Below are 19,651 nucleotides of genomic sequence, written 5' to 3' on the forward strand. Positions count from 1 at the left end.
GCCATGGGCTGATGTTTCTCATAACCTCCAGAGTCTGAAACTGCTCAAAGACAATGAAAAAATGCAGAGACAATATCCAATCTATAGATTGTTTTTCTGAAAGACGGTTCTGCTACTTGGCCCAGACTGGCTTTGACTCACAATCCCCCTTGCCCCCGCTTTATGGGTGCTGGGATAACAGCCATTCACTGCTGTCCTCACCCCTGGACTCCTGTGACTTCTCTGTGCATTTCAGTCTTCAACAAGCTCTGCATAGAGCCATGGGCTGCACACAGTCCTGCTTTGTGAAACCAGTGTGTAGGCCTGTCACCAGACTAGGGCAGCTCCTAGATTTGTCTATCCTGTCCCGGCTGGCACTCCAGTGAAATGGGATGAACTTCCCTCTGCCTGGAAATGTGGGCAAAGTCTGGTTTTTCTGACCTCATAAGCCACAGAAACCACAACAACTGTTTTAAGCCTTGAGTCTTGAGGTAAATTGTCAGGTTCAGGTAGGGGCCAGTGTGGAGCACCTGGGCAGGTAAAAGCCCTTTCCTTGCCTGCCTTCAGGAAGGGATGGTGTAAAAATTCTCTCTCTGCTCCCTCTTTCCCTCCCTCCCTCTCTCCCTCCCCTTTTCCCTCTCCTCCCTCTTTCTCTCTCTCTCTCTCTCTCTTTTTTAAAGATTTATTTATTTATTATATATAAGTACACTGTAGCTGTCTTCAGATACACCAGAAGAGGGCATCGGATCTCTTTACAGATGGTTGTGAGCCACCATGTGGTTGCTGGGAATTGAACTCATGACCTCTGGAAGAGCAGTCGGGTGCTCTTAACCGCTGAGCCATCTCTCCAGCCCTCTTTTTTTTTCTTTTTTCTTTTCTTTTCTTTTCTTTTCGGAGCTGGGGACTGAACCCAGGGCCTTGCACTTGCTAGGCAAATGCTCTACCACTGAGCTAAATCCCCAACCCCCCTCTTTCTCTTTCTCACCTCATCCCAGCTCCAAGTTTACAGCCACTGTGGCAGTCTTGGAGGGAGGCCGGGCACAGAGAGCTGGCTGCTCTGGTTTGCCCCAACACTCACTAGTTTTTCCGTCTCTCCCTAGATACTTGTGGAGGAATTGCCTGTTCCTGCAACCTCTGTTGTTTGACAGAGAAGGGGGATGTTGGGGGGGGGGCTAACAATTCTGTAGGGGCAGTCCTCTCCCTAAGATATAGTTGTATGACTCCTTAACAAAACCCCGATGAGGGCCTCATGAAGCAGGAGACCCGTCTCTAGCATCTGCGTGTGATCGGCTGTGCGTCCGGCATCATGTCCCATCGTGTCATCCTCTTCCCATGCTTTCCATATGATCGTGATGCCCTCTAAGGGAGAGCTGCTTGCTGTGCATGGAGTCCAGGACATGGAACGTGTTAAGCAAGGCCTCCACCCCTCAGCCAGCATCTAGTTCTGGCTGTGCTTTTCCCATAGGGCCCACACAGGCAGCCTATCAAGAGGAGAACGGGGCAGTAGACCTGAGTCTACAGGGAAGGCTATGTGGTTGGAAGTCCCTGGGGCTGCATCCACTCGCTGGATGTTGGGCAGAAAGTGCCCAGCAAGATATTTCTTCTTTCCCCAGACCTCAAGAGCTGGGTTGCCCACAGGTGGCTCATTCCTGGGCCTCATGGAGGTTGTGTGTACCCCGTTTTCTCTCTTGGAGTTCAGTGATGGGCAAAACAGTGGTTGCTATTTTACTTGGTGGTGTAGGGTGGTGCCCTGTGCGGTCCACCTCCATCCCGCCTGTCACAGTCAAGCCAACGCCTCAGTTCAGTTCAGGCACAGAGTTTATTGAGGTGACCCCAGTGTGTCTCTACTCCTCTTTCTCATCCCCGTGGGTGATGATGTAGCAGAGAGACTTGTAGTCGATGTTGCCTGTCAGGTCCATGGGTGTCAGGGCGAACAGCTGCTCCACCTGTGGGAGGTGACAGCAGAGATGTGACACCCTGTCCCAACAGCTGTGCTTTGGGACTCAGCCTTTTCAGCCCCAAACTGCAGTCTGGTGGCTTTTCCTGTGTGTGGACAGACTAAGAAACGGGCCCAGCGGGGAAGAGACCGAAGGACTCACCACAGAGATAAACCCACCCTCCTGTGAGTCTGAATTCTCCCGTTCGGGTCTTAACAGAGCCTATATGTCTTCTGGGAAGATCCTGTTAGCCATTTAGCTCACACAGCCCTGGGGTGGGGAGTGTCATGAGGCCTAACCCCGGAGGCTTGCCACAATGCCAGGAGCAGGTGTTGATGGGGTCAGGGTGTCTCACCTCAGCAGGAGAGAACTTGTCTGCCTGGGTCATGAGAAGCTGCTTGAACCTGAGGAAAAGAGAAGGCCAGAGCTGGGAGAGCGTGACTGGGGCCCAGGGTAGAACTGGTCACATACCTGAGACACACAAAGGACCTCACCACCCTCGTGGTTTCCCTGTGGTGCCCACTGTGGGGATGAAAGGGCCTCACTTACTCCTCCTTGTTCACAACTCCCTGGCCGCTCGGGTCAAACATTCGGAAAGCACTCAGGATGGCCTCCTCAGGGTCGGTCCCTGTGGGGAGAGGGGAGGAGCGAGGAGGAAGGGGTAAGTGAGGGAGAGGGGAGAAGAAAGGAGGAGAGGGGGAAGGGGGGAGAGGGCGAAGCAGCCAGGTCAACTCTCACATCCCCAGCCTCTAGGCCCCACCCGGGATGAATTTAGACTACAAGGGAGCTTTCTTGTATCGGGGCCTTGTAGCCTAGGCTACATCAAGTGAATAAAGGTAAGGTGGGGTGGATTGGAGGTGTGCATCAGGGTTCACCCTACAGAGTGTTTCTTGGGGATCAAAGGGATTGGCAGGCCTGGCTGGGAAGTCAAAACTGTGATTTGGAAGTGGATGTTTCCTGAATAAGTCAGTCCAGGATGCTCCACGGCCTCTGCGTTGGCCATGGGCAGACAGAGTCCACAAGTTTCAGGTGAGTTAAGTTGAGAGCCTCACATGGGGCTCAGGGGTCAGGTGAGGTCAGGCGAGGACCACTGACTCCTTGCTCTCCGGCTAAGGAGACTCAGACCTGATGCAAACTCACCATTGAGTTTCTCCCCGAAGAGCGTGAGGAAGACGGTGAAGTTGATGGGGCCCTTCCCCTCTTGCAGCATGGCATCCAGCTCCTCCTCTGGGACACTTACCCTCCCTATGAAAGTAGGACTAGAGGTGACCCAGGCTGCTCCCCCCAACTTCCCAGGCAGTGAGGGGAGAGGCAGGGGCAGCTCCAGCTGTGGGCAGGTCGGGGGTGGGGGACTTGTGACTGAACTGAGGCTAGCCTGTGAGAGAAAGGGCGGGGCCGTGTCCTTCAGAGCAAGCCCCTGAAGACAGCAAGACGGGTCACTGGGAGGCCGATCTATGGATCCACTCACCGAGCTGGGAATAAGTCTCCTTCAGGTCTGACTTGCAGATGATTCCGTCTCTGTTCTGGTCAATGCAGCTGAAGGCCTGTGAGGAGACAGCCTTCAGGTGGGAGCTACTAACCCCATCTCTTTCAGGGAACGCAGGCAAGGGAGAGAGGCTCGGGTGGTGTGAACGAGGACCACTGACCCTCGGAGAAGAGCTTGTGTATGGGGTATGAAGCGGTCTCCCTGGGGTGAGAGGCTGTTTGAGATAGGGTACTCACTTCCTTGAATTCCTGAATCTGGGCTTGCTCGAACATTGAGAAGACATTGGAAGAGCCACGTTGAGCCTGCTTGGTGGCTGCAGCCTTGCCCCGGGTCCCAGCCTTCCTACTGGCCTGTAATACTGACGGTCAGAAGGGTCCTCTCTCCATTTCTCCAAAGACCTCCTCCCACCACTTGTAGTCTCATGCAGGAGTGCCAGGGAGAGGGGCCTTTCCCCACCCGGAAAGATCACTTCCCTGAGCCCAGCTCAGGCACAGAAGTCCCTGGCTCTGTCCCCTGGCAGCTCAGAGACTAGCACTTGTGCGTGACTGGTCTCTTGTTCCCCACCCAGCACTTACCATGGTCCGTAGTGGTCTGACTGAATGATCTTGTCACTGGACTCTTTATGTCTGAACCTTATCACCCAAAGGCCCAAATAAGGAGAGGAATGGATAACTGGGCTAAACTTGGAAACCCCTGCTGGTGGAGAAAGACAGGACCCCAAGTAGATCCCACTCAACACTGCTGGTAACCTTCAGGCCCCCGAGTGTAACATCCTAGGATCCATAGATCCATCTCTTGTGGCCAGGCTCCGTGTCGTCCCTGTCAGAGACACTCAAAGCCTTTGTTATTCCAGGTCATGTTGGAAGTCCCTGTCACCTGACCCTCCCTCCTACCTGACTACTGCTTTCGCTGCTGTGAGCTTAGGAAGCAGTAAGTGTTTCCAAGCATGGTCTCTGGCCAGTATCCTCTGGGCTGAGTAAAACCCCTGAGCTCTGGCCTGCTGCCTAGCTGACTACAGACAGACAGCAGTTCTGAGCAGGCTGTGAGCCCCACAGGACCATTTACTTGGTTTGGGGGTAACTCAGGATTGGGGTGACAGAATGTTGCTCTCCTCACATTCCAACCTGAGCTGCTGTTCACTCGCGCCTGCCCTGTGGAGACAGTCATACCCAGCCTATTTGGAGTCTTGCTGTTCGTTAAGTTCCATCTCCACTCTACCCTCCTCCCCAAGTTCTCTCTGATATTCCCAACGGAGAGCTGTAGCCTTCTCCTGGCCACTCAGCCTGTTCAACATCTGGAATCCAGAGGCCCTGGCACGGGACAGGCCTGTGTGGTACTGTTTCTCAGGAAAGCTTTGGGTTCTTGTGAAACTGGCTCGCAGAGCCCACCTCGTGTCTCTGAATCGTGGACCAAGGAGCTTTGGTTGCAAACAGCAACAGTCAACTTCTGAGGACCCTGGTGTGGCAGAGAAGTCAGAGAAGCTGGACAGCTTAGGGGAGATTGTGAGTAGGCCTCTGACTGGGTTCAATGTTCATCCTCATCCCAATGTGGCAAGGTGGGTTAGAATATGGGCACTCGCCCCTGGTGGGCCTCAAGTCCCACCCCACCCTCCTTTATCGTGAGAGTGGGTCAGCTGTGTAGCCAAGGCTAGCCTGGAACTCACTTTGTTGCCCAGGCTGGTGCTGGGATTACAAGTCTGTACCACACACGGATCCAAGGCCTCCTTTTGTATGAGTATTTTATTTTTTTTCTTTTTTCTTTTTTTTTTTTTTTCAGAGCTGGGGACCGAACCCAGGGCCTTGCGCTTGCTAGGCAAGCGCTCTACCACTGAGCTAAATTCCCAACCCCATATGAGTATTTTATAACACCCCTCCTAACTATCTGAAAATAAAGTTCATTCATTCAGGTTGGATGTGTAAAGAGAGACTAAAAAAGAAAAAATCAGTACAGTGCCTCAGAGTCCGGTCTGTAGGAGAAGCTGAAAGACATTGTACTGAAAATCTGCTCCAATACGTAAGTGTGCAAATGTGAGCGTTGGGCCCTGTGAATGCCAATGCTTGTGTTTGTTCAAGAAAGTGAAGCCGATCAGAAGCAATGCGACATGAGAATTACCAGAAAACAGCAAGATTTCAAGGAAAACTCGACTTTCACCTAAAACCACCAATTTGGGATTTTTTTTTTTTTTTTTTTTTCTGAATGAAACGGAGAACAGAGTAAGCCTTTGACTTCCTGGGTAGTTCCATTGAGAAATAAATGTGCATTAAGCTCATACAAGTCTGTTCACCCGAAGGCATATTAATGCTGCATAGATTAAGCCCTTTGCTAGTGATGTCATCTACCAGAGCCTCTGGAGGGACCTTAGAAATTGCTCAACAACTCCTAACCTTGGCCCTTCCTGCTTCCTCCCTGGTTCTGAGATAGAATGCGGCTGAGACCATCCTAGAGCTGAACCGACCCCTCCCCCACCCCTGACCGGAGCAGCACCTCCCTGTTGCAAGGGCAGCTTGGGGGGAGGGGTTGTCTGGGCCCAGCAGGGGTATTCAGTGTCCCCCCAGGTCACTTCATTCCTGTTCCTACAGCCTACCTCTCACACACACCCCGGGGAATAGTGTTGGGGGCAGGGGGGTGGGTGGTGGTGGTGCAGGGCACAGCAAATAGAGACACAGCCAATTTAGGGAGTATCTGTGTATATCAGTGATGTTTCTTTGCTGTCACCACCACGGAGGCCAAAGAACAACGGACAGGCCATGTTGAAGTAGTTTTAAATATTTAATTAAAAACTCCCCCACAGTCCCAGGTAGAGAGGCTGGCATTTGGGAACGAGGGAGAGAAGGACCTGGGTGGTCTCTTGGAGGGACACTGAGGGTGGCTTCTTCCTCCTGGGTCAGGGACCTGAGTGTTGGAGATGATTCCTGCTTGAATAGTGCAGAGTGAGGCCTCCCCTTTCTGGTCCCCTTAGAGCAAGGACTCTGGGGCTCTAACCTCTGGCATCTCCTGGGAGGGTTCATCCCAGAACTGTAAGCCACTCGGGTGGAGGTATATGAAGGCAACAGTCTCTGGCATGTTCATGCCTGGAAAGTCCTCTCCATGTAGCCGGATAGTCAGTCTCTCATGGCTCCCCGGCCTCTTCAGCCACAGACAAGAAAACAGCCAGGTCTGGGTGACTAGCAGCCCTTACTCTCCTGGGGTCTGGTCTGGCCGAACTGCTGAAGTTACCTCCCCATGAAGGTGTGTCCCCCCCAGGGAAGCCAGGCCATTGCAAGGTCCAGGAAGCATTCCCTTGGGAGGCCAGACCCACGCTTGGGAAGCAAGAATCGTGAAAGTGCAAGTCCTGAGTATTTTCCGCCATTTTCTGTAGTTGATTCTAGCAAGAAAGGCCTTGGCGCCTCTGATCCTCTTCTTCCTCCCAGCCCCCTGCCCCAGGCTGAGAGCCCTAGGGCTGTCCCACTGGCCGACTCGGCTTGCAGGGGCCTCTCCCCATTTTCCAGGGGTAGCAGCAGAATAGGTCTCCTGCCCCGGTGGGCTGGGAGCATTTGTGGTGTGTGGAGTCCCCGTGGAACCCAGGTCCCGGTCCATATGACCTGGATTTCACTGGGCCAGCATGCAAGCCTTCTTGCAGGCCACCGCAGAGACCAGCGCGGCTCCCCTGCCGCTGCCCTCCTCTGATTCGATGAAGGTGATTTCGCAGTTGGGTGTCAGCCTGCGCACACTGGCGTGAAACCGCTCCTTGAAGCTGAACAGGAGGAAAACAGAGCTGCTATTTCTACTCCCATCCTTTAGAGCCCACTTTTGCCACCCCGCCACGGGCAGCCCATACCCTATCTCTTCACCCCCACCCCTCACCCCAGACTGCAGTATATTCATTCAGCTTTCCTGGCCCAGGGAGAGCCAAACAGGATAGGCTCACAAATGACTGAAAAGCCACGCCCTTTGAGCCTCCCTTTAGAAGGAGAGGTTGAGGGCTGGAGAGATGGCTCAGTGGTTAAGAGCACCCGATTACTCTTCCAGAGGTCCTGAGTTCAATTCCCAGCAACCACATGGTGGCTCACATCGGTTCTGTAAAGAGATGCCCTCTTCTGGTGTATCTGAAGACAGCTACAGTGTACTTATATATAATAAATGAATAAATCTTAAAAAAAAAAAAAAAAAGGAGAGGTTGAAGCCTGGGAGGTTGAAGCGCAAGCGAAGGTGGAAGCTGACCTCGGGTGCAGCTTGTACACGGAGCCATCCACGCCCACAGTGATGCGCATCACGTCCTCACTGCGGCTTTCGCGCATGCGATTTATGACCCCAGCTAGTCCTGCGGAGCACATATGGGCGGCGCGAGTGGACACGCTTTCACAGGCACGGCGCACAATGTCGCAGTCGGTGACAGAGGGTCGAAGCCCCAGAGTGCTTAGGATGTTGTGGATCTGCTTTCGGTCCCCGGAGTCGCTGCGGGCAGGATTGAGGAGGGAAGTCACTGAGGGTCCTGAGGGGGGAATGGGTATGACTTGCCCTGCCTAGCAATTCTTTCTTCAGCTCCGGATCCTCGCTGTCGCGAGGATGGCAGTGCCATATTCTCCGAGCTGTGGCACGAAACTGAGAGACGATGGCTCTGGGTAATGGAGAGAAACTGGGGACCGTGTCCACTGAGTTAGTGGACACTCAGTGTTAGCATTCCTTCTAGGCTACCAACAGTTACCTGGCAACAGCTAGGTAGGCCTGGCTTGCTGTAAAAGGAACTGCTTGGCAATTCCTTGTGTTCTCCGGTTCTTTCATTTCCCCATCCCTCCCCCACTCCCCTTTATATGTTCCTGGCCGGTCTCTTCTCTCTGTGTGTCTATCTCTGTGTTTCTTCTGTCTACCTCTCTCTCTCTCTCTCTCTCTCTCTCTCTCTCTCTCTCCTCTTCTTAACTCCCTTTCCCTAAATAAACTCTATTCTACACTATACCCGTAGTATGGCTGGTATCTCAGGGCGGAAGGGATCCATACCGTGCTCTACAAAACATATTCTTGGCTTTTTTATAAAACACTTCACGCAAGAGGTCCTAGGAGTATTGAGCCTAGTTTCGTGTTCCCCGGTGCCCCTGACCTAATACTCTGCTTCCCTTAGAACCGCGCTCCATCTCTCTGTGTCCACTGAGCTGTCTCTGTGCCCACCCCCTCCCTTCCCCTCCCGCACTTGGGCCCTGCTTCTGCCCCCTGCAGGCACCTCTCCACTTGTGACACGAAACGGGTCTCAAAAGCACCACGCGTGCGCAGCTGCTCCGAGGCCTCTCCGTGGAACAGAAGGTTCTCGTCCACCAGCTTAAGCAGCACAAGTCGTACCAGCTCGCCCATATACTTCCCACCGATGATCTTCTCGTACCTGGATACAGAACCGTGGGTCATGCCAGCAGGCCGTCGGGAAATCCCCACAGGCCTATTCTGGTTAGGAGGTGACCACGTGGGACACTGTGATTCCTCTCATTCCTACCCCCTAGTCATTATCCAAGGTCCTTGCCCTCACACCCTGCCCCCACATTTGTAAACAGAGGCTTCAGAAACCTCAGGTCCTAGGAACTTGCATATTTTAAACCCAGCTGAGGGCCCCATCTGACTCTGGGCTGGCCCTGGTATATGAAAGGGTCACAGAGTTAAGGAGCCTCTGTGGTCCTTTGAAAGCTTACTGGTGGCAAGCCTTGTGTGAAGCCCGCACCCTGGGAATTCAGTGACAACCACGTGAAGGGATGATAGCTATTCTCAGTGGCTCACAGGGTTGGTGCCAACATGGCCCATGGCAGCCTGGTATATTTTTGTCTAATGTGTGAGCCTCCATATTTTCACCTTGCAATACAGCAGATATTAAATGATCCAACAGAGGCTTGTGAGGTTCTGATATGAAACTCATTAAGTAGTTAGCGTGAGAACAGTACCATGTAGGTGGCTAACTTGTTTCAGGCACCATTCATTTTATTTACTTAGTTACTTTTATTTTTTGAGACTGGGTCTCACTATGTATCCCTGGCTATTCTGGAACTTGCTCTGTAGCCCTGGCTGGCCTGGAACACAAAGCAATTTGTGGGACTCTGCCTCCCGAGTGTTGAGGTTAGAGGAGCATACCTCAACACCCTGCAGTAGCCATGATTCAAGACAGTTGGGTCCCAGGATACATTCCCCTAAATGCCAATACTCATTGTGTAGAACTGGCATGCATTATGTGCTGTGGGGGTTTCTGCCTTAAACCAGATAAACCTTGCTAAGGGTCTTTCAGGGCCATCTAGTGGCCGGCCACCTATGAGAGTAGAGGGACAGGATTTTATACCAACCCCCGTGACAGCTCCACACCTCACAGAGCAGGGTGTAACTGAGCTGAAGGAAAGAGCCAGCTCACAGAGGGACGTCAATTTGCTTCTCCCCAGAGCTGCTTATAAACAAGCTATTGTGTGCTGTGAGCCAGCTGTGATGAACCCGGCCAGAGCAGCTGCCGGGGTGGGCTAGGAGGGCAGGGAGCATCCTTACAGCTGCTGACCGGGGTTCGCTGAGCTTTCATCCACCATCCGGTCATACTCCAGTAGGAACTCATCCAGCTCGCCCGAGTCCCCGAAGGCGCCCCACTCCGTGTTGACGCACATGCGTCCCTCATCCCCTTCCACCAGCTCCACATTCTGCATTTCCTCCATGTAGCAGGCATTGCAGCCAGTGCCTAGAGGGAGGGATGGGGCACATTGAGGCTGTGAGAACCGGGGGTGGATGCTGGGAGACTGGAGCATCTATGTAACGAAGAGTAGCGGGGTCAGTCTGCAGACTGCCCTCTAACAAGAATGGCATCCCCACTCCTTTCCTGGGAAGTCTGGGGATGGAGGAAAAACAAGGTGTGCTGATGTGGTTTTGACACTGGAAATGAGTGTGAGGGGGTCATGGCTTTTTTTTTTTCTTCTTCTTTTTTTTCGGAGCTGGGGACCGAACCCAGGGCCTTGCACTTGCTAGCAAGTGCTCTACCGCTGAGCTAAATCCCCAACCCCCTTTTTAAATTTTTTTAAATGTTAGGTATATAAATGTTCTGTCTGCACACTACATGTCTGTCTGTCTGATGCCTAGAGAAGCCAGCGGAGGGTATAGATCTCCTGGGACTGCAGTTACAGACAGTTGTGAGTCACCACCATGTGGGTGCTGGGAATCAAACCCAGGTCCTCTGGAAGAGCATCAAGTGCTCATAACTCCTCGGCCATCTCTCCAGCCCCTTGTTTTCTAGCATGTTGCAGGCACTTTTTGGAGTCTCTCTCCTGAACTCTTTTAGAAGACTCTCAAAGTGAGTGAGGCACCATGTAAGCCCTCCAGAAGCTACTGCAGGCAGGACCTGCTGCACTTAGCCATGGGCCAGCAAAGATACCCATCACGTGTGCATCATGCCACAGGAGGTGGCGGTGTGCCTGGGGAGTAGCCATAGGTGACTGGACTAAGTTCAGATTAAAATGTCTTGGGAGGGGTTGTGGATTTAGCTCAGTGGGAGAGCGCTTGCCTAGGAAGCGCAAGGCCCTGGGTTCGGTCCCCAGCTCCGGAAAAAAAAAGAACCAAAAAAAAAAATGTCTTGAGAGCCCCAGGAGGCGTTCAGGAGGAGACGCAGAGGCAGGCACAACCAAGGGCATCTGGAGAGAGGGATTTTCACTACACAGGCTAGATCACAAGTAAAAACAGGAAATGAGAAGTGACGCGGAGGGGTCGGGTTGGAGTGTAAAGCACATAGCCGGGTGTGGTGGCACATACCTTTAGTCTTAACACTCAGGAGGCTGAGGCAAGTGGATCTCTGTGAGTTTGAGGCCTGGTCCGCATAGTGAGTTCTAGGATAGGGAGAGCTACGTAGCGAGACTCTGTCTCAGAACAGCCATATCAAATGTAAATATGTATATGTGTGTACCCGTACGTGCACACCTATGACGTTTTATATATGTATGAATATGAAATGAATGGAGTTTATAAAACATGTTATTTAGGGCACAAGCGTAAGTACGGATAAGAACTTATGAATACAAACACACGGCATTGGGGATCTGGCTCTGGAAAGCCTAACACATGGATTTTCTGGGCAATCAGGGCCCAAAGCGTCCAAACGTACATTTCTACCTCTGTGTGCAGAGCAGATAACTGATTCGGTTGAACTACTGCTTCGGAAGAACGCAGGAACTTCCGAGAGTGGGAGCAGGGGCAGGAGGAGGAAGTTGCTATGCAGCTCCTGCTCCTGCTTAAGAGAGAGCACTGTGGCTTCCTTTTCAAGACTCTCCTTCCCTCCAGAGCGGGTCTAGGACCTGCAGTTCATAGTGCTGGGTTTGCTGTCAGGGGCAGGGCCGGGCTGAGGCAGGGCTGCCAGCCACATGGATGGTACCACTTCTGCCGATTCTCTCTCACTTGGACAGATTCGTACAGTGTGGTCAATTTACCAGACAAGGCGGTTTAATTACATCCAGATAGGCAGGGCAGGTGTGCATGCAGCTGGCAGGCCATCTAACGCCCTGATGCTGCAAACGTTGACATACTACTCCCTATCAACCTCCAGTTCCCATATCACCACACCCCCACGGCCGCCTGGCTCAGGGACCAGGCCTGTTCTGACTGGCACTTGTAAATGCTTCGGCATTGGCTGCTATGACCCTTGTGCAGCCTAGAATGGTTGCCAGGGGGAGAAGCCCTTACCCACAATCATGCCGACCTCACATTGGCGGTCTTCATAGTAGCAGGAGATCATTGTGGCCACTGTGTCGTTCACCATTGCCACCACATCCATCTCAAAGTCCTGCCAAGAAGTACAGAGACTATGGACATGGAGCTGAGGAGAGGGGCCCTGTGATGAAGGCAGACATGCTCAGGACAGCCCCTCAGGGCAGGCAAAGCTGTGCTCACCCCTCTCCTCTTGATAGCATCTCGGAGAAGTCCTACGATGTTGTTCCCTTCTGCTCCAGAGGCCTTGAAGCCCTTGGTCCAATTGAGGAGGATGCCCTGTAAGGGTAGGATGGCCTCATGGCTGCCGCACTGGCAGGGATCTGTGGCTTTAAACCAACAAGGCCATAAAGCCATGACACTCCCAACCCCTTATTTCACATTTGAGGAAGTAGACTCACACAGCTTTGAGAGGCATTGGAAACAACTGGGAACAACACACACACACACACACACACACACACACACACACACACACGTACCTAGAACCTTGAGAATTTAGAGTAAATGCTCTAGAACCCCAGCCTAAGAATGTTGAGCAGCAAAGCTCAGGATTTCAGAGTAGAGGTAGGCCAGGCAGGTCCCTGGGAGAGCAGTGCTGAATAACACTGGGTGCCTCTCTTACAGTAAATCCTGCCGCACATGGATGAACCAAATGTGGATTTCTCTGTGGATCTTGGGGCTTTAAAAAGTACAGGAGGTGTGGGATCGACTGCGGCTTTTGCCTCTTGGAGCATGACCTGGCTTTGTTTCTGATAGAGCTTGTAACGATTTGTTCTGTCAACTTGCCATAGTAAAACATCACCTTGGAAGGGAGTCTCAGTAAGGGGTTGTTTAGATTAAGTTGGCCTGTGAACAGTTGTCTTGATCACACTGAGGTGGGAAGACTTTCTCCCAGTGGGCGGCACCATTCCCTAGGCAGGGATGTGCAGAAAACAAGCTGAACTCAAGCAATCACGCATTCTTTGCTTTTTGCTTCTGATTGTGGATGTGATATGACCAGCATTCAAGCTCCTGCTGCTGTGACTTCCCTGCTATGAAGTACTATAACCTGGAACAGTGAGCTAAATTAAACCCTTTCTCCTCGAAGTTGCTTTTGTCAGAAGAATACTTATTTACAATAACTACAAAGGAAACTAAAGCAGAGTTCTTTTTTTTTTTTTTTTTTTTTTTCCGGAGCTGGGGACCGAACCCAGGGCCTTGCGCTTCCTAGGTAAGCGCTCTACCACTGAGCTAAATCCCCAGCCCCTTTAAAGCAGAGTTCTTATGATATGTGTGCACATGCACATTTGTGTGCATGTGTTGCAGGATATCTTCATCACGCTGTGAACCCTGAGATAATAACTCTGAGTTATTTACTGAAAGGGGAAAAAAACCCTATTTCTTTCTTTCTTTCTTTTTTTTTTTTTTTTGGTTCTTTTTTTCAGAGCTGGGGACCGAACCCAGGGCCTTGCGCTTCCTAGGCAAGCGCTCTACCACTGAGCTAAATCCCCAACCCCAGAAAACCCTATTTCTAGTTAGGATGTGTCTCACGTGCCTTTAATCCCTTTGGCTGGAATACAGACATACTCTTAGTACACACCTTTGAGCCCAAACAATGAAGGTGATCTTAGTTTGCAAAAGGAAGCACCCATGTTTGAAAGTGGTGTCTAATTGAGTGGTAGACAGAGTGATGAATCAGTGAAAGATTTGACAGAATAGGATCTACCCAATTCTCATGAGAAGAGAGGGGAAAAGGAAGCTACTTGTGAGGGCACAGAGAGAGAAAAGAAAAAAAAAGTGGCAGTTTTACTGGGAGAGTTTTACAGAGATGGGTTGCAGAGAGAGAGAGAGAGAGGGAGAGAGAGAGCAAGCTAGACACAGGCGAAGACAGAATGAGCCAGGGAAGAGAAGGAGCCAGAAGATTAGAACAGATTGTTAGAGGTAGTTTGAAGCCACACAGAGTAATTTAGGAGAGGAGGAGAGAGAAGCCAAATTGAATCAGTCAGCTTGGAGAGAAGTTTGAGCCACAGCAGCTGAGTTGAACCAGCCAGCCAGAGTTCAGAAAGAACAAGAAAGGGTGAGTGTACTCAGCCGTAAGTCTCAAAGGCTGAAGACATTCTAGACCTAGATTAGATTGTATGGAAGCCAGAAGCTTCCAGGACTAGGCCTAGGTTAGCAGACTGAGGTGGTAAGCATCTAGATGACAATTACATCAGGAGGATAAAAGTACATTTATGTGTGCGTGCGTGTGCGTGCGTGTGTGTGTGCGCCCGTGTGCATGTGTGTAATGTGACTCCTGAGGTTGTGACTGCTGAGGGGTAAATTCTCAGAGTTTTCCCACTTCTGACTCAGCCAGAAGTCATTGCTCTTTGGTGAGCTGGGGCCTCACTCTTACCGCCTGTTGCTACCTCCCACTACCAGCGACTTGTTTAACCTGTTTCTTTATCTGTAGTGGGGTGACCACAGCATATCTCCTGAGAGACTTTGCCACGCAGTAAGAATCTATTTGCCAAAGCTTTACAGGTAGGAAGTGACAGGGGTCACAGTTGCAATCCCTTCTGCGCTTGGGCTCTTTCTCAGTGTGGTTTGGGGAGCTGCAACAGAAGGCAGCATAAGTGCATTCCCATCCATTCATCCCCCTTCCCTCTCCTCCACCCGGCTCACCTTGTCTAGGTCTTCGTGCCTCACAGGGAAGGAGAAGGTGAAGCCCAGGGGCAGTTTCTTGTGCTTCATCTGATGCTTGTCAAGGAAGTCAGAGATGCATTCAGAGATGTAGTCAAAGAGCTAGGAGTTGCAGCATGGCATTAGGTCAGGGCCTGGACACTAGCAGCTCTCTCTCCCAAGGACGGTGCCACGGTGTCTCTCGGAGATGTTATGACATTTGACCCCAGAGCCTGCAACTGTAGGCTGGACCTGTCTGGAGTTTGCTTCTCAACAGGACTCAGGCCCTGCACTTCCCTAGGTGGAGACCCTGCTGATTGCAGTCCCCAGAACCAGGTGACACAGCGGAGGACTGGCTCCTCAAGCCTAAACGACTGTCCCAAGAAGCTCTGGGTAGAATTCTTGGCCGTGACTATGATTCCTGTCTCTTTTGCTGTTCCCCAGGTATCCTGTCCACCTGACCCTCGCTGAAGGCTGGTCCTAATCCCTTCCGGTGGAGCTGCTCACATGGCTGGGCACTGCTGAGCTCTTTGTAGATGGATGAGGGTGCTGGGTCATGGCCTGCCCAGTTCAAGGTGTGCTAAGGGAAGGCTGAGTGGCTACGGGCAACCTCTCACCTGGCTGCCCCTCTGGTAATGGGTTTTGCCTTGCCCCCGGGGATGGCTGTGAGGGAAGTCTGTCTTAATCCTAGGCTCCTTCTGTTTCTAGGTCTCCCATCTAAGTCTTCCTCATGCTTAGAAACCCTTGCTGCTTGGGCAGTGGCTTCTACCGTGCCTCTTGGTCTATCCTGCTGGTGGGTAATGGTGGCCTGAGAGGAAAGCTGGCCTCTGGCTGCTCAATCCTATGCTTTGCTTTCCTCTAGGAAACTGGACAGAAGCTGGGTTTTTCTCCTGCTACTGACCTTTCTCCAGCTCCTTCTTGTTCTGGGCAGATGGGGACTGGGACTTGGAATACTTTAAGCCTCCGAGCCACCTTCATGGGTCTCTGAAGCTGGGTGGTCCACCATCACTCCTGCTCTTGGAACCCTCCCGAGATCCTGGGTGACCTTTGACCCCTTGCCCTCCTTGGCCAGCCCCTCAGGCTGCTCACCATCTCGGCAGTGCCCGTCATGGCGTCCTCGGGGATGGAGTACATCTGGTGTTTTGTCTTCACGCTCCACTGCCCTGCCTCCCCCTCTCCCACTTTGACCAGCATCACTCTGAAGTTGGTTCCTCCCAGGTCTAAGGAGAGAAAGTCTCCGACTTCTGCAGGCAGAGGGAGAGGTGTTCAGTGTCGTGGCCTACAGAAAACGTGGGTGAAGGGATGCTACCCTAGACACTGGGGGTCAGGTGATGCCAGAGCAATCTGTGGAAGGGTGGAAGGCAAACCGGGGAGCATCAGTGGGAAAGCCCTGCCTTAGGTAGAGGCTGCTGGAACCTAGAGAGTGACATTACACCTAGAATAACAGACCAGACTCAGGATAAGGAGGAGATTCCCCAAGTGAGCTTAGAGGCAAAAAAAAAAAAGCCAGTTCTCCTAAGAATTGATAGGTCTAGGCTGGGCCTGAGCACCCGAGGGCTTCAGGCAGCTGGACAAACACTGGTCCAGTGATTTGGGGATATCATTTGCCTAGAAGGTCCCGGCTAGGGACAGATGAACCCTGCGGTACCTGAGCCTTCTGGGGTGGAACGCACGTAGGTGGGTAACATCTTTACACTGGCCTCCTCGTGGGTCTCCAGCCTCAGGCCACGGTCCATCTCCTTCTGCATCCGGCTCATCACCTTCTTCAGGTCTTCCTCCTGCAGCTGGAACTCTGCCAGGATCTGCTCGACCTGTGCGGGGGGGGGGGGAGTTAGCAGCTGTGTCTCACCACATCTCGGACTATTTACTATAGTTTAGTTCAAATGTCAGTGACTGTTAGCCTGGGTACTCCAGAGTGGCGGGCGGTAGGGAGCCGGGCAGCCTTTGTCCTTAACAGGAAGGGTCTTTGCAGCACGGTGCCCAGCAGTGACTCCCATCGCCCCTAAGATTTTGGATGAGGGGAGAAAATGTTCTCAATGGCAAATTTGGTGAGGAGGAATGGGGGCAGCCATCCCTGCATGTGGAAGGCCAAGGTGTGGGACTCACCCTCCACATGATAGTTCAAGAGTAGCTGGACTCTGCAGGTGGGCAGCTGTGTGGCGGCCGCCTGCTCTGTTCGGCAGCGAGGGTTCATGTGCCCGTTGTGAGTACCCGCTCTGCACAGCAGGGAGCATGCATTCGTGCATTTGTTGGTGCCCTGGGCAGCGGGGAATAATTGCAAAGGTACTCGTACTTTGAACGAAAAAGAAAAATGAGAACTCTTCGTTTACGAAAGCCACAGATCCAGCTTCTTTTACGAGAACCTGTACTTTTTGTGTCTTTCACATAAACTCGGCGGGTTAGAGGGATTTGGACTGTAAGCGGGGGCACCTTCTTCCTGTTACCCAAGCTTTGCTCAGAAGGGCTGGGTAGAACCGTAAACCCTGATTGGACTAAGCCAGGCACAGTAATTCTATCTCCTGTGCCTGAAGCTTGGGCATAGGTCTCAATCCTGACCAAGGAGGAGGGGGCTGGGGTTGGGGATTTAGCTCAGTGGTAGAGCGCTTGCCTAGCAAGCGCAAGGCCCTGGGTTCAGTTCCCAGCTCCGAAAAATAGAAAAGAAAAAAAAAAGGAGGAGGGGGCTTCCGTGCCTCGTAATTGGTGAACACAGCTGTGTATGGCTGTGACGACTGCCATAGTGGCAGCTACCTGGTAGCCATGGAGACAAGGCTGGGAGGAAGAGACTGTTAGCCTATTGTACCTGGCAGAGAAGAGAGGTTGGTGTTCAACTCTACCTGTAGTCCATAAGCCACGGGAGTCTTGCTTTCCTTTAACTGAAAGCATTCCTAAGGGACACAGAACCTTGGTTGATGGCCACTTTTATTTTTAAAGGACCCCACCTAAAGTTTAAACCCAGGGAAGTCAGACAGGAATAGGGCTGACAAGGGTTTTGACAAAGACACCAAAGGGAAGAAGATCCCCCTGCCCCCCACCGGCTCGCCCCATGCACCGACATCAGATGAGCATGGGGTGAGCGTGTAGCCAGTGGCTTCTGCTGTCACCCCTGCAGAGAAGGCCTCCAGAGACATTCTCAGCGCTATGCGGAACAATCCAGGTTGTATTCAGCAAATCCAGGATGTCCCCAAAGCAATACCCTGGGCCTCCTCTGTTTCTTCCCTAGATTTGTACAGTTTCCTGAGAACCAGCAGTCATGGGATGCTTGTCTTTTCCCTTGAGTTACAGCGGTACAGAGGGACCCAGTGACCAGCCAGGTGTGGCGGCACCTGCCTTTTATCCCAGTACTTGGGAGTCAGAGGCAGGAAACCCTGTCTCAAAAAAGAAACCAGCCCAAACAGAAAACCATCAAAGGGATCCAATTGTAAGATATCTGTGGTCTCGTGGCACAAAGGTTCAGCTCTCAGGCAGTGGTGGACCCCATCTCTGCATCTCTGTAGCGGCAGCTCCTCCGAGTGACTAGAGGCCTGGACCCTGGATTAGTGTGAGGGTGAAGGTGAGGGTTGAGGTTGCCTTCAGGTCAAGATTCTTCATAAAGGGAGCCCAAGACTTCAGGTTGGGGTCTCTGAAGAGGACGAGGGCTAGGGAGATGGTCCAGGATGACTGGGCAGTGTATGGCTGGACTCTCTGGCTGATGAGGGCTCCAAGTGACTTGTGCCTTCTTCTTGGAGTTGAGGAGAATTTGCCCAGAGCTTAGAGCATCCCGATGAGAATGTAGTGAATGGTTTCTGCTCTTTCTTAGTTCACTGTGGTGAGGGATCGGTAGGGCCAATATGTTTGTGTCGTCACCTTTATCTAGATGTTGAAAAAGCAAGTGTCCCATCTGGGACCTGGGCTCTGCAACTTCTACATCAGAGTACCCTGAGGTCCTGGACATCACTGAAGCCAAATGTCCAGAGGACCATGCACTGCCTCCATAAAAATTCAATTTTGATTTAGCAACTTCAGGACATAGAATATATGGACGCTTCACAAGAAGGACATAAGAACCTCCTCTACTCTGAAAGAAGACCCACAAACATGCCCTAAGACCCATGACGAATAAACCCAAGACACCTATCACCCCCATGCTGCCTTCTGCAGACTTTCCAGAGAAGGCGATAGAACTTTCTGGCATTGAGGAAGTGAGAGGGAACCTTCCGCGAAGCCCAGCCCCATTCTCGTAAACAGAATTGCGCTTGGCCCGTGGATCTGCCAGCATTTAAAAATCTATTTAAAATTGAGATCCTTTTACAGAAATTTCCATTAAACTCGGTCTGCATGCTGATGAGGCTGCAGGGAAGTGGAGAGTCTGCCCCCTAGTGGTTGAACCTGGCCACGGAACACTCATTCTGAGCCTTGACTAAACCAGCCATGCTTCAGGATTTCTCACACTGACCCAGACCACTGTGGCTAGAAGGACGCCTCGCATAACCCCACATGCCTTCCCCAAACCTGGCGATACAGAGTGGAGGGTGGGTGCTGGAAGAGGCTTAGGCTGCAGTAGCTAAAGGGCTCTGTTCTCGCTGTGGAGAATGCCTTCCAAAGGTGAGTCATCTCATCCCTGGAGACAGAAGCCCCTTCCTCTGTGTGCACTGGGTCTGGAGAGGCCCATACTTCCAGCCCCAGCTCTGTGCAACCCTGGGGAGGTCTGACAAGGAGTGGCTTCACAACCCTCAGCTGTGGGTTTGGGGAGGAGGGGAGAAGAGGCATCATGTCATGATGAAGTCTATTTAACAGGGCTGTGCACAGGAGCAAAGATAGTGGGCCAGGCCCACTGTGGGCAACCCTGGGACTCCCTTATATTCCCAAGTCATTCCAAGACACTCCCAGGATGGTGAACACACATAGTACAAGCCACTCCCACAGCGCCATGGTGTGCAGAGCCAAGAGTAAG

At 52.1% G+C, this 19,651-nt stretch overlaps 2 protein-coding genes across 11 annotated transcripts in view; both read right to left on the bottom strand.

The window, feature by feature from the left end:
* Positions 1-1,778: 1,778 nt before the first annotated feature.
* Myl7 (myosin light chain 7) lies at positions 1,779-4,066 on the bottom strand. Of its 2 annotated transcripts, XM_087582608.1 has the most exons (7): positions 3,978-4,066; positions 3,639-3,752; positions 3,385-3,460; positions 3,057-3,161; positions 2,466-2,544; positions 2,272-2,320; positions 1,780-1,925 (listed from the first exon to the last, which is right to left on the bottom strand). In XM_087582608.1, exons 1-7 carry the CDS (start codon positions 3,978-3,980, stop codon positions 1,824-1,826), a joined length of 528 nt encoding a protein of 175 aa, XP_087438734.1. In that variant the 5' UTR covers positions 3,981-4,066; the 3' UTR covers positions 1,780-1,823. The 2 variants fall into 2 exon arrangements, with proteins under 2 accessions (NP_001099487.1, XP_087438734.1); NM_001106017.1 differs by lacking the exon at positions 3,978-4,066 and having other exon boundaries at positions 1,779-1,925; positions 3,639-3,759.
* Positions 4,067-6,152: 2,086 nt separating this feature from the next.
* Positions 6,153-19,651, bottom strand: part of Gck (glucokinase) — a 42,445-nt gene continuing 28,946 nt past the window's right edge. The window contains exons 1-10 of one of the 9 annotated variants that reach the window (XM_087582302.1): positions 16,828-18,570; positions 16,370-16,532; positions 15,811-15,965; positions 14,725-14,844; positions 12,262-12,357; positions 12,055-12,154; positions 9,886-10,069; positions 8,597-8,752; positions 7,603-7,836; positions 6,153-7,135 (exon numbers count right to left, since the gene is read on the bottom strand). In XM_087582302.1, coding sequence (XP_087438428.1) covers positions 6,991-7,135; positions 7,603-7,836; positions 8,597-8,752; positions 9,886-10,069; positions 12,055-12,154; positions 12,262-12,357; positions 14,725-14,844; positions 15,811-15,965; positions 16,370-16,532; positions 16,828-16,836 — 1,362 coding nt within the window. In that variant the 5' untranslated portion in view covers positions 16,837-18,570 and the 3' untranslated portion in view covers positions 6,153-6,990. Of the gene's footprint in view, positions 7,136-7,602; positions 7,837-8,596; positions 8,753-9,885; positions 10,070-12,054; positions 12,155-12,261; positions 12,358-14,724; positions 14,845-15,810; positions 15,966-16,369; positions 16,533-16,827; positions 18,571-19,651 lie in introns of those variants that run through there. The other 8 variants (XM_087582301.1, XM_087582299.1, NM_001270849.1 and 5 more) reach the window with 8 other exon arrangements.

Source organism: Rattus norvegicus, chromosome 14 (assembly GCF_021556685.1).
Source record: "Rattus norvegicus strain SHRSP/BbbUtx chromosome 14, alternate assembly SHRSP_T2T, whole genome shotgun sequence".
NCBI classification, from domain to species: Eukaryota; Metazoa; Chordata; class Mammalia; order Rodentia; family Muridae; genus Rattus; species Rattus norvegicus.

Bases quoted from the DNA above. Each gene is read 5' to 3' on its own strand.
- Myl7 (XM_087582608.1), bottom strand. The intron at 2,321-2,465 runs GTAAGTGAGGCC...TCTTTTCCTCAG, and splicing joins GGAGTTGTGAACAAGGAGGA to GTTCAAGCAGCTTCTCATGA. The intron at 1,926-2,271 runs GTGAGACACCCT...CACCTCCCACAG, and splicing joins ACAAGTTCTCTCCTGCTGAG to GTGGAGCAGCTGTTCGCCCT.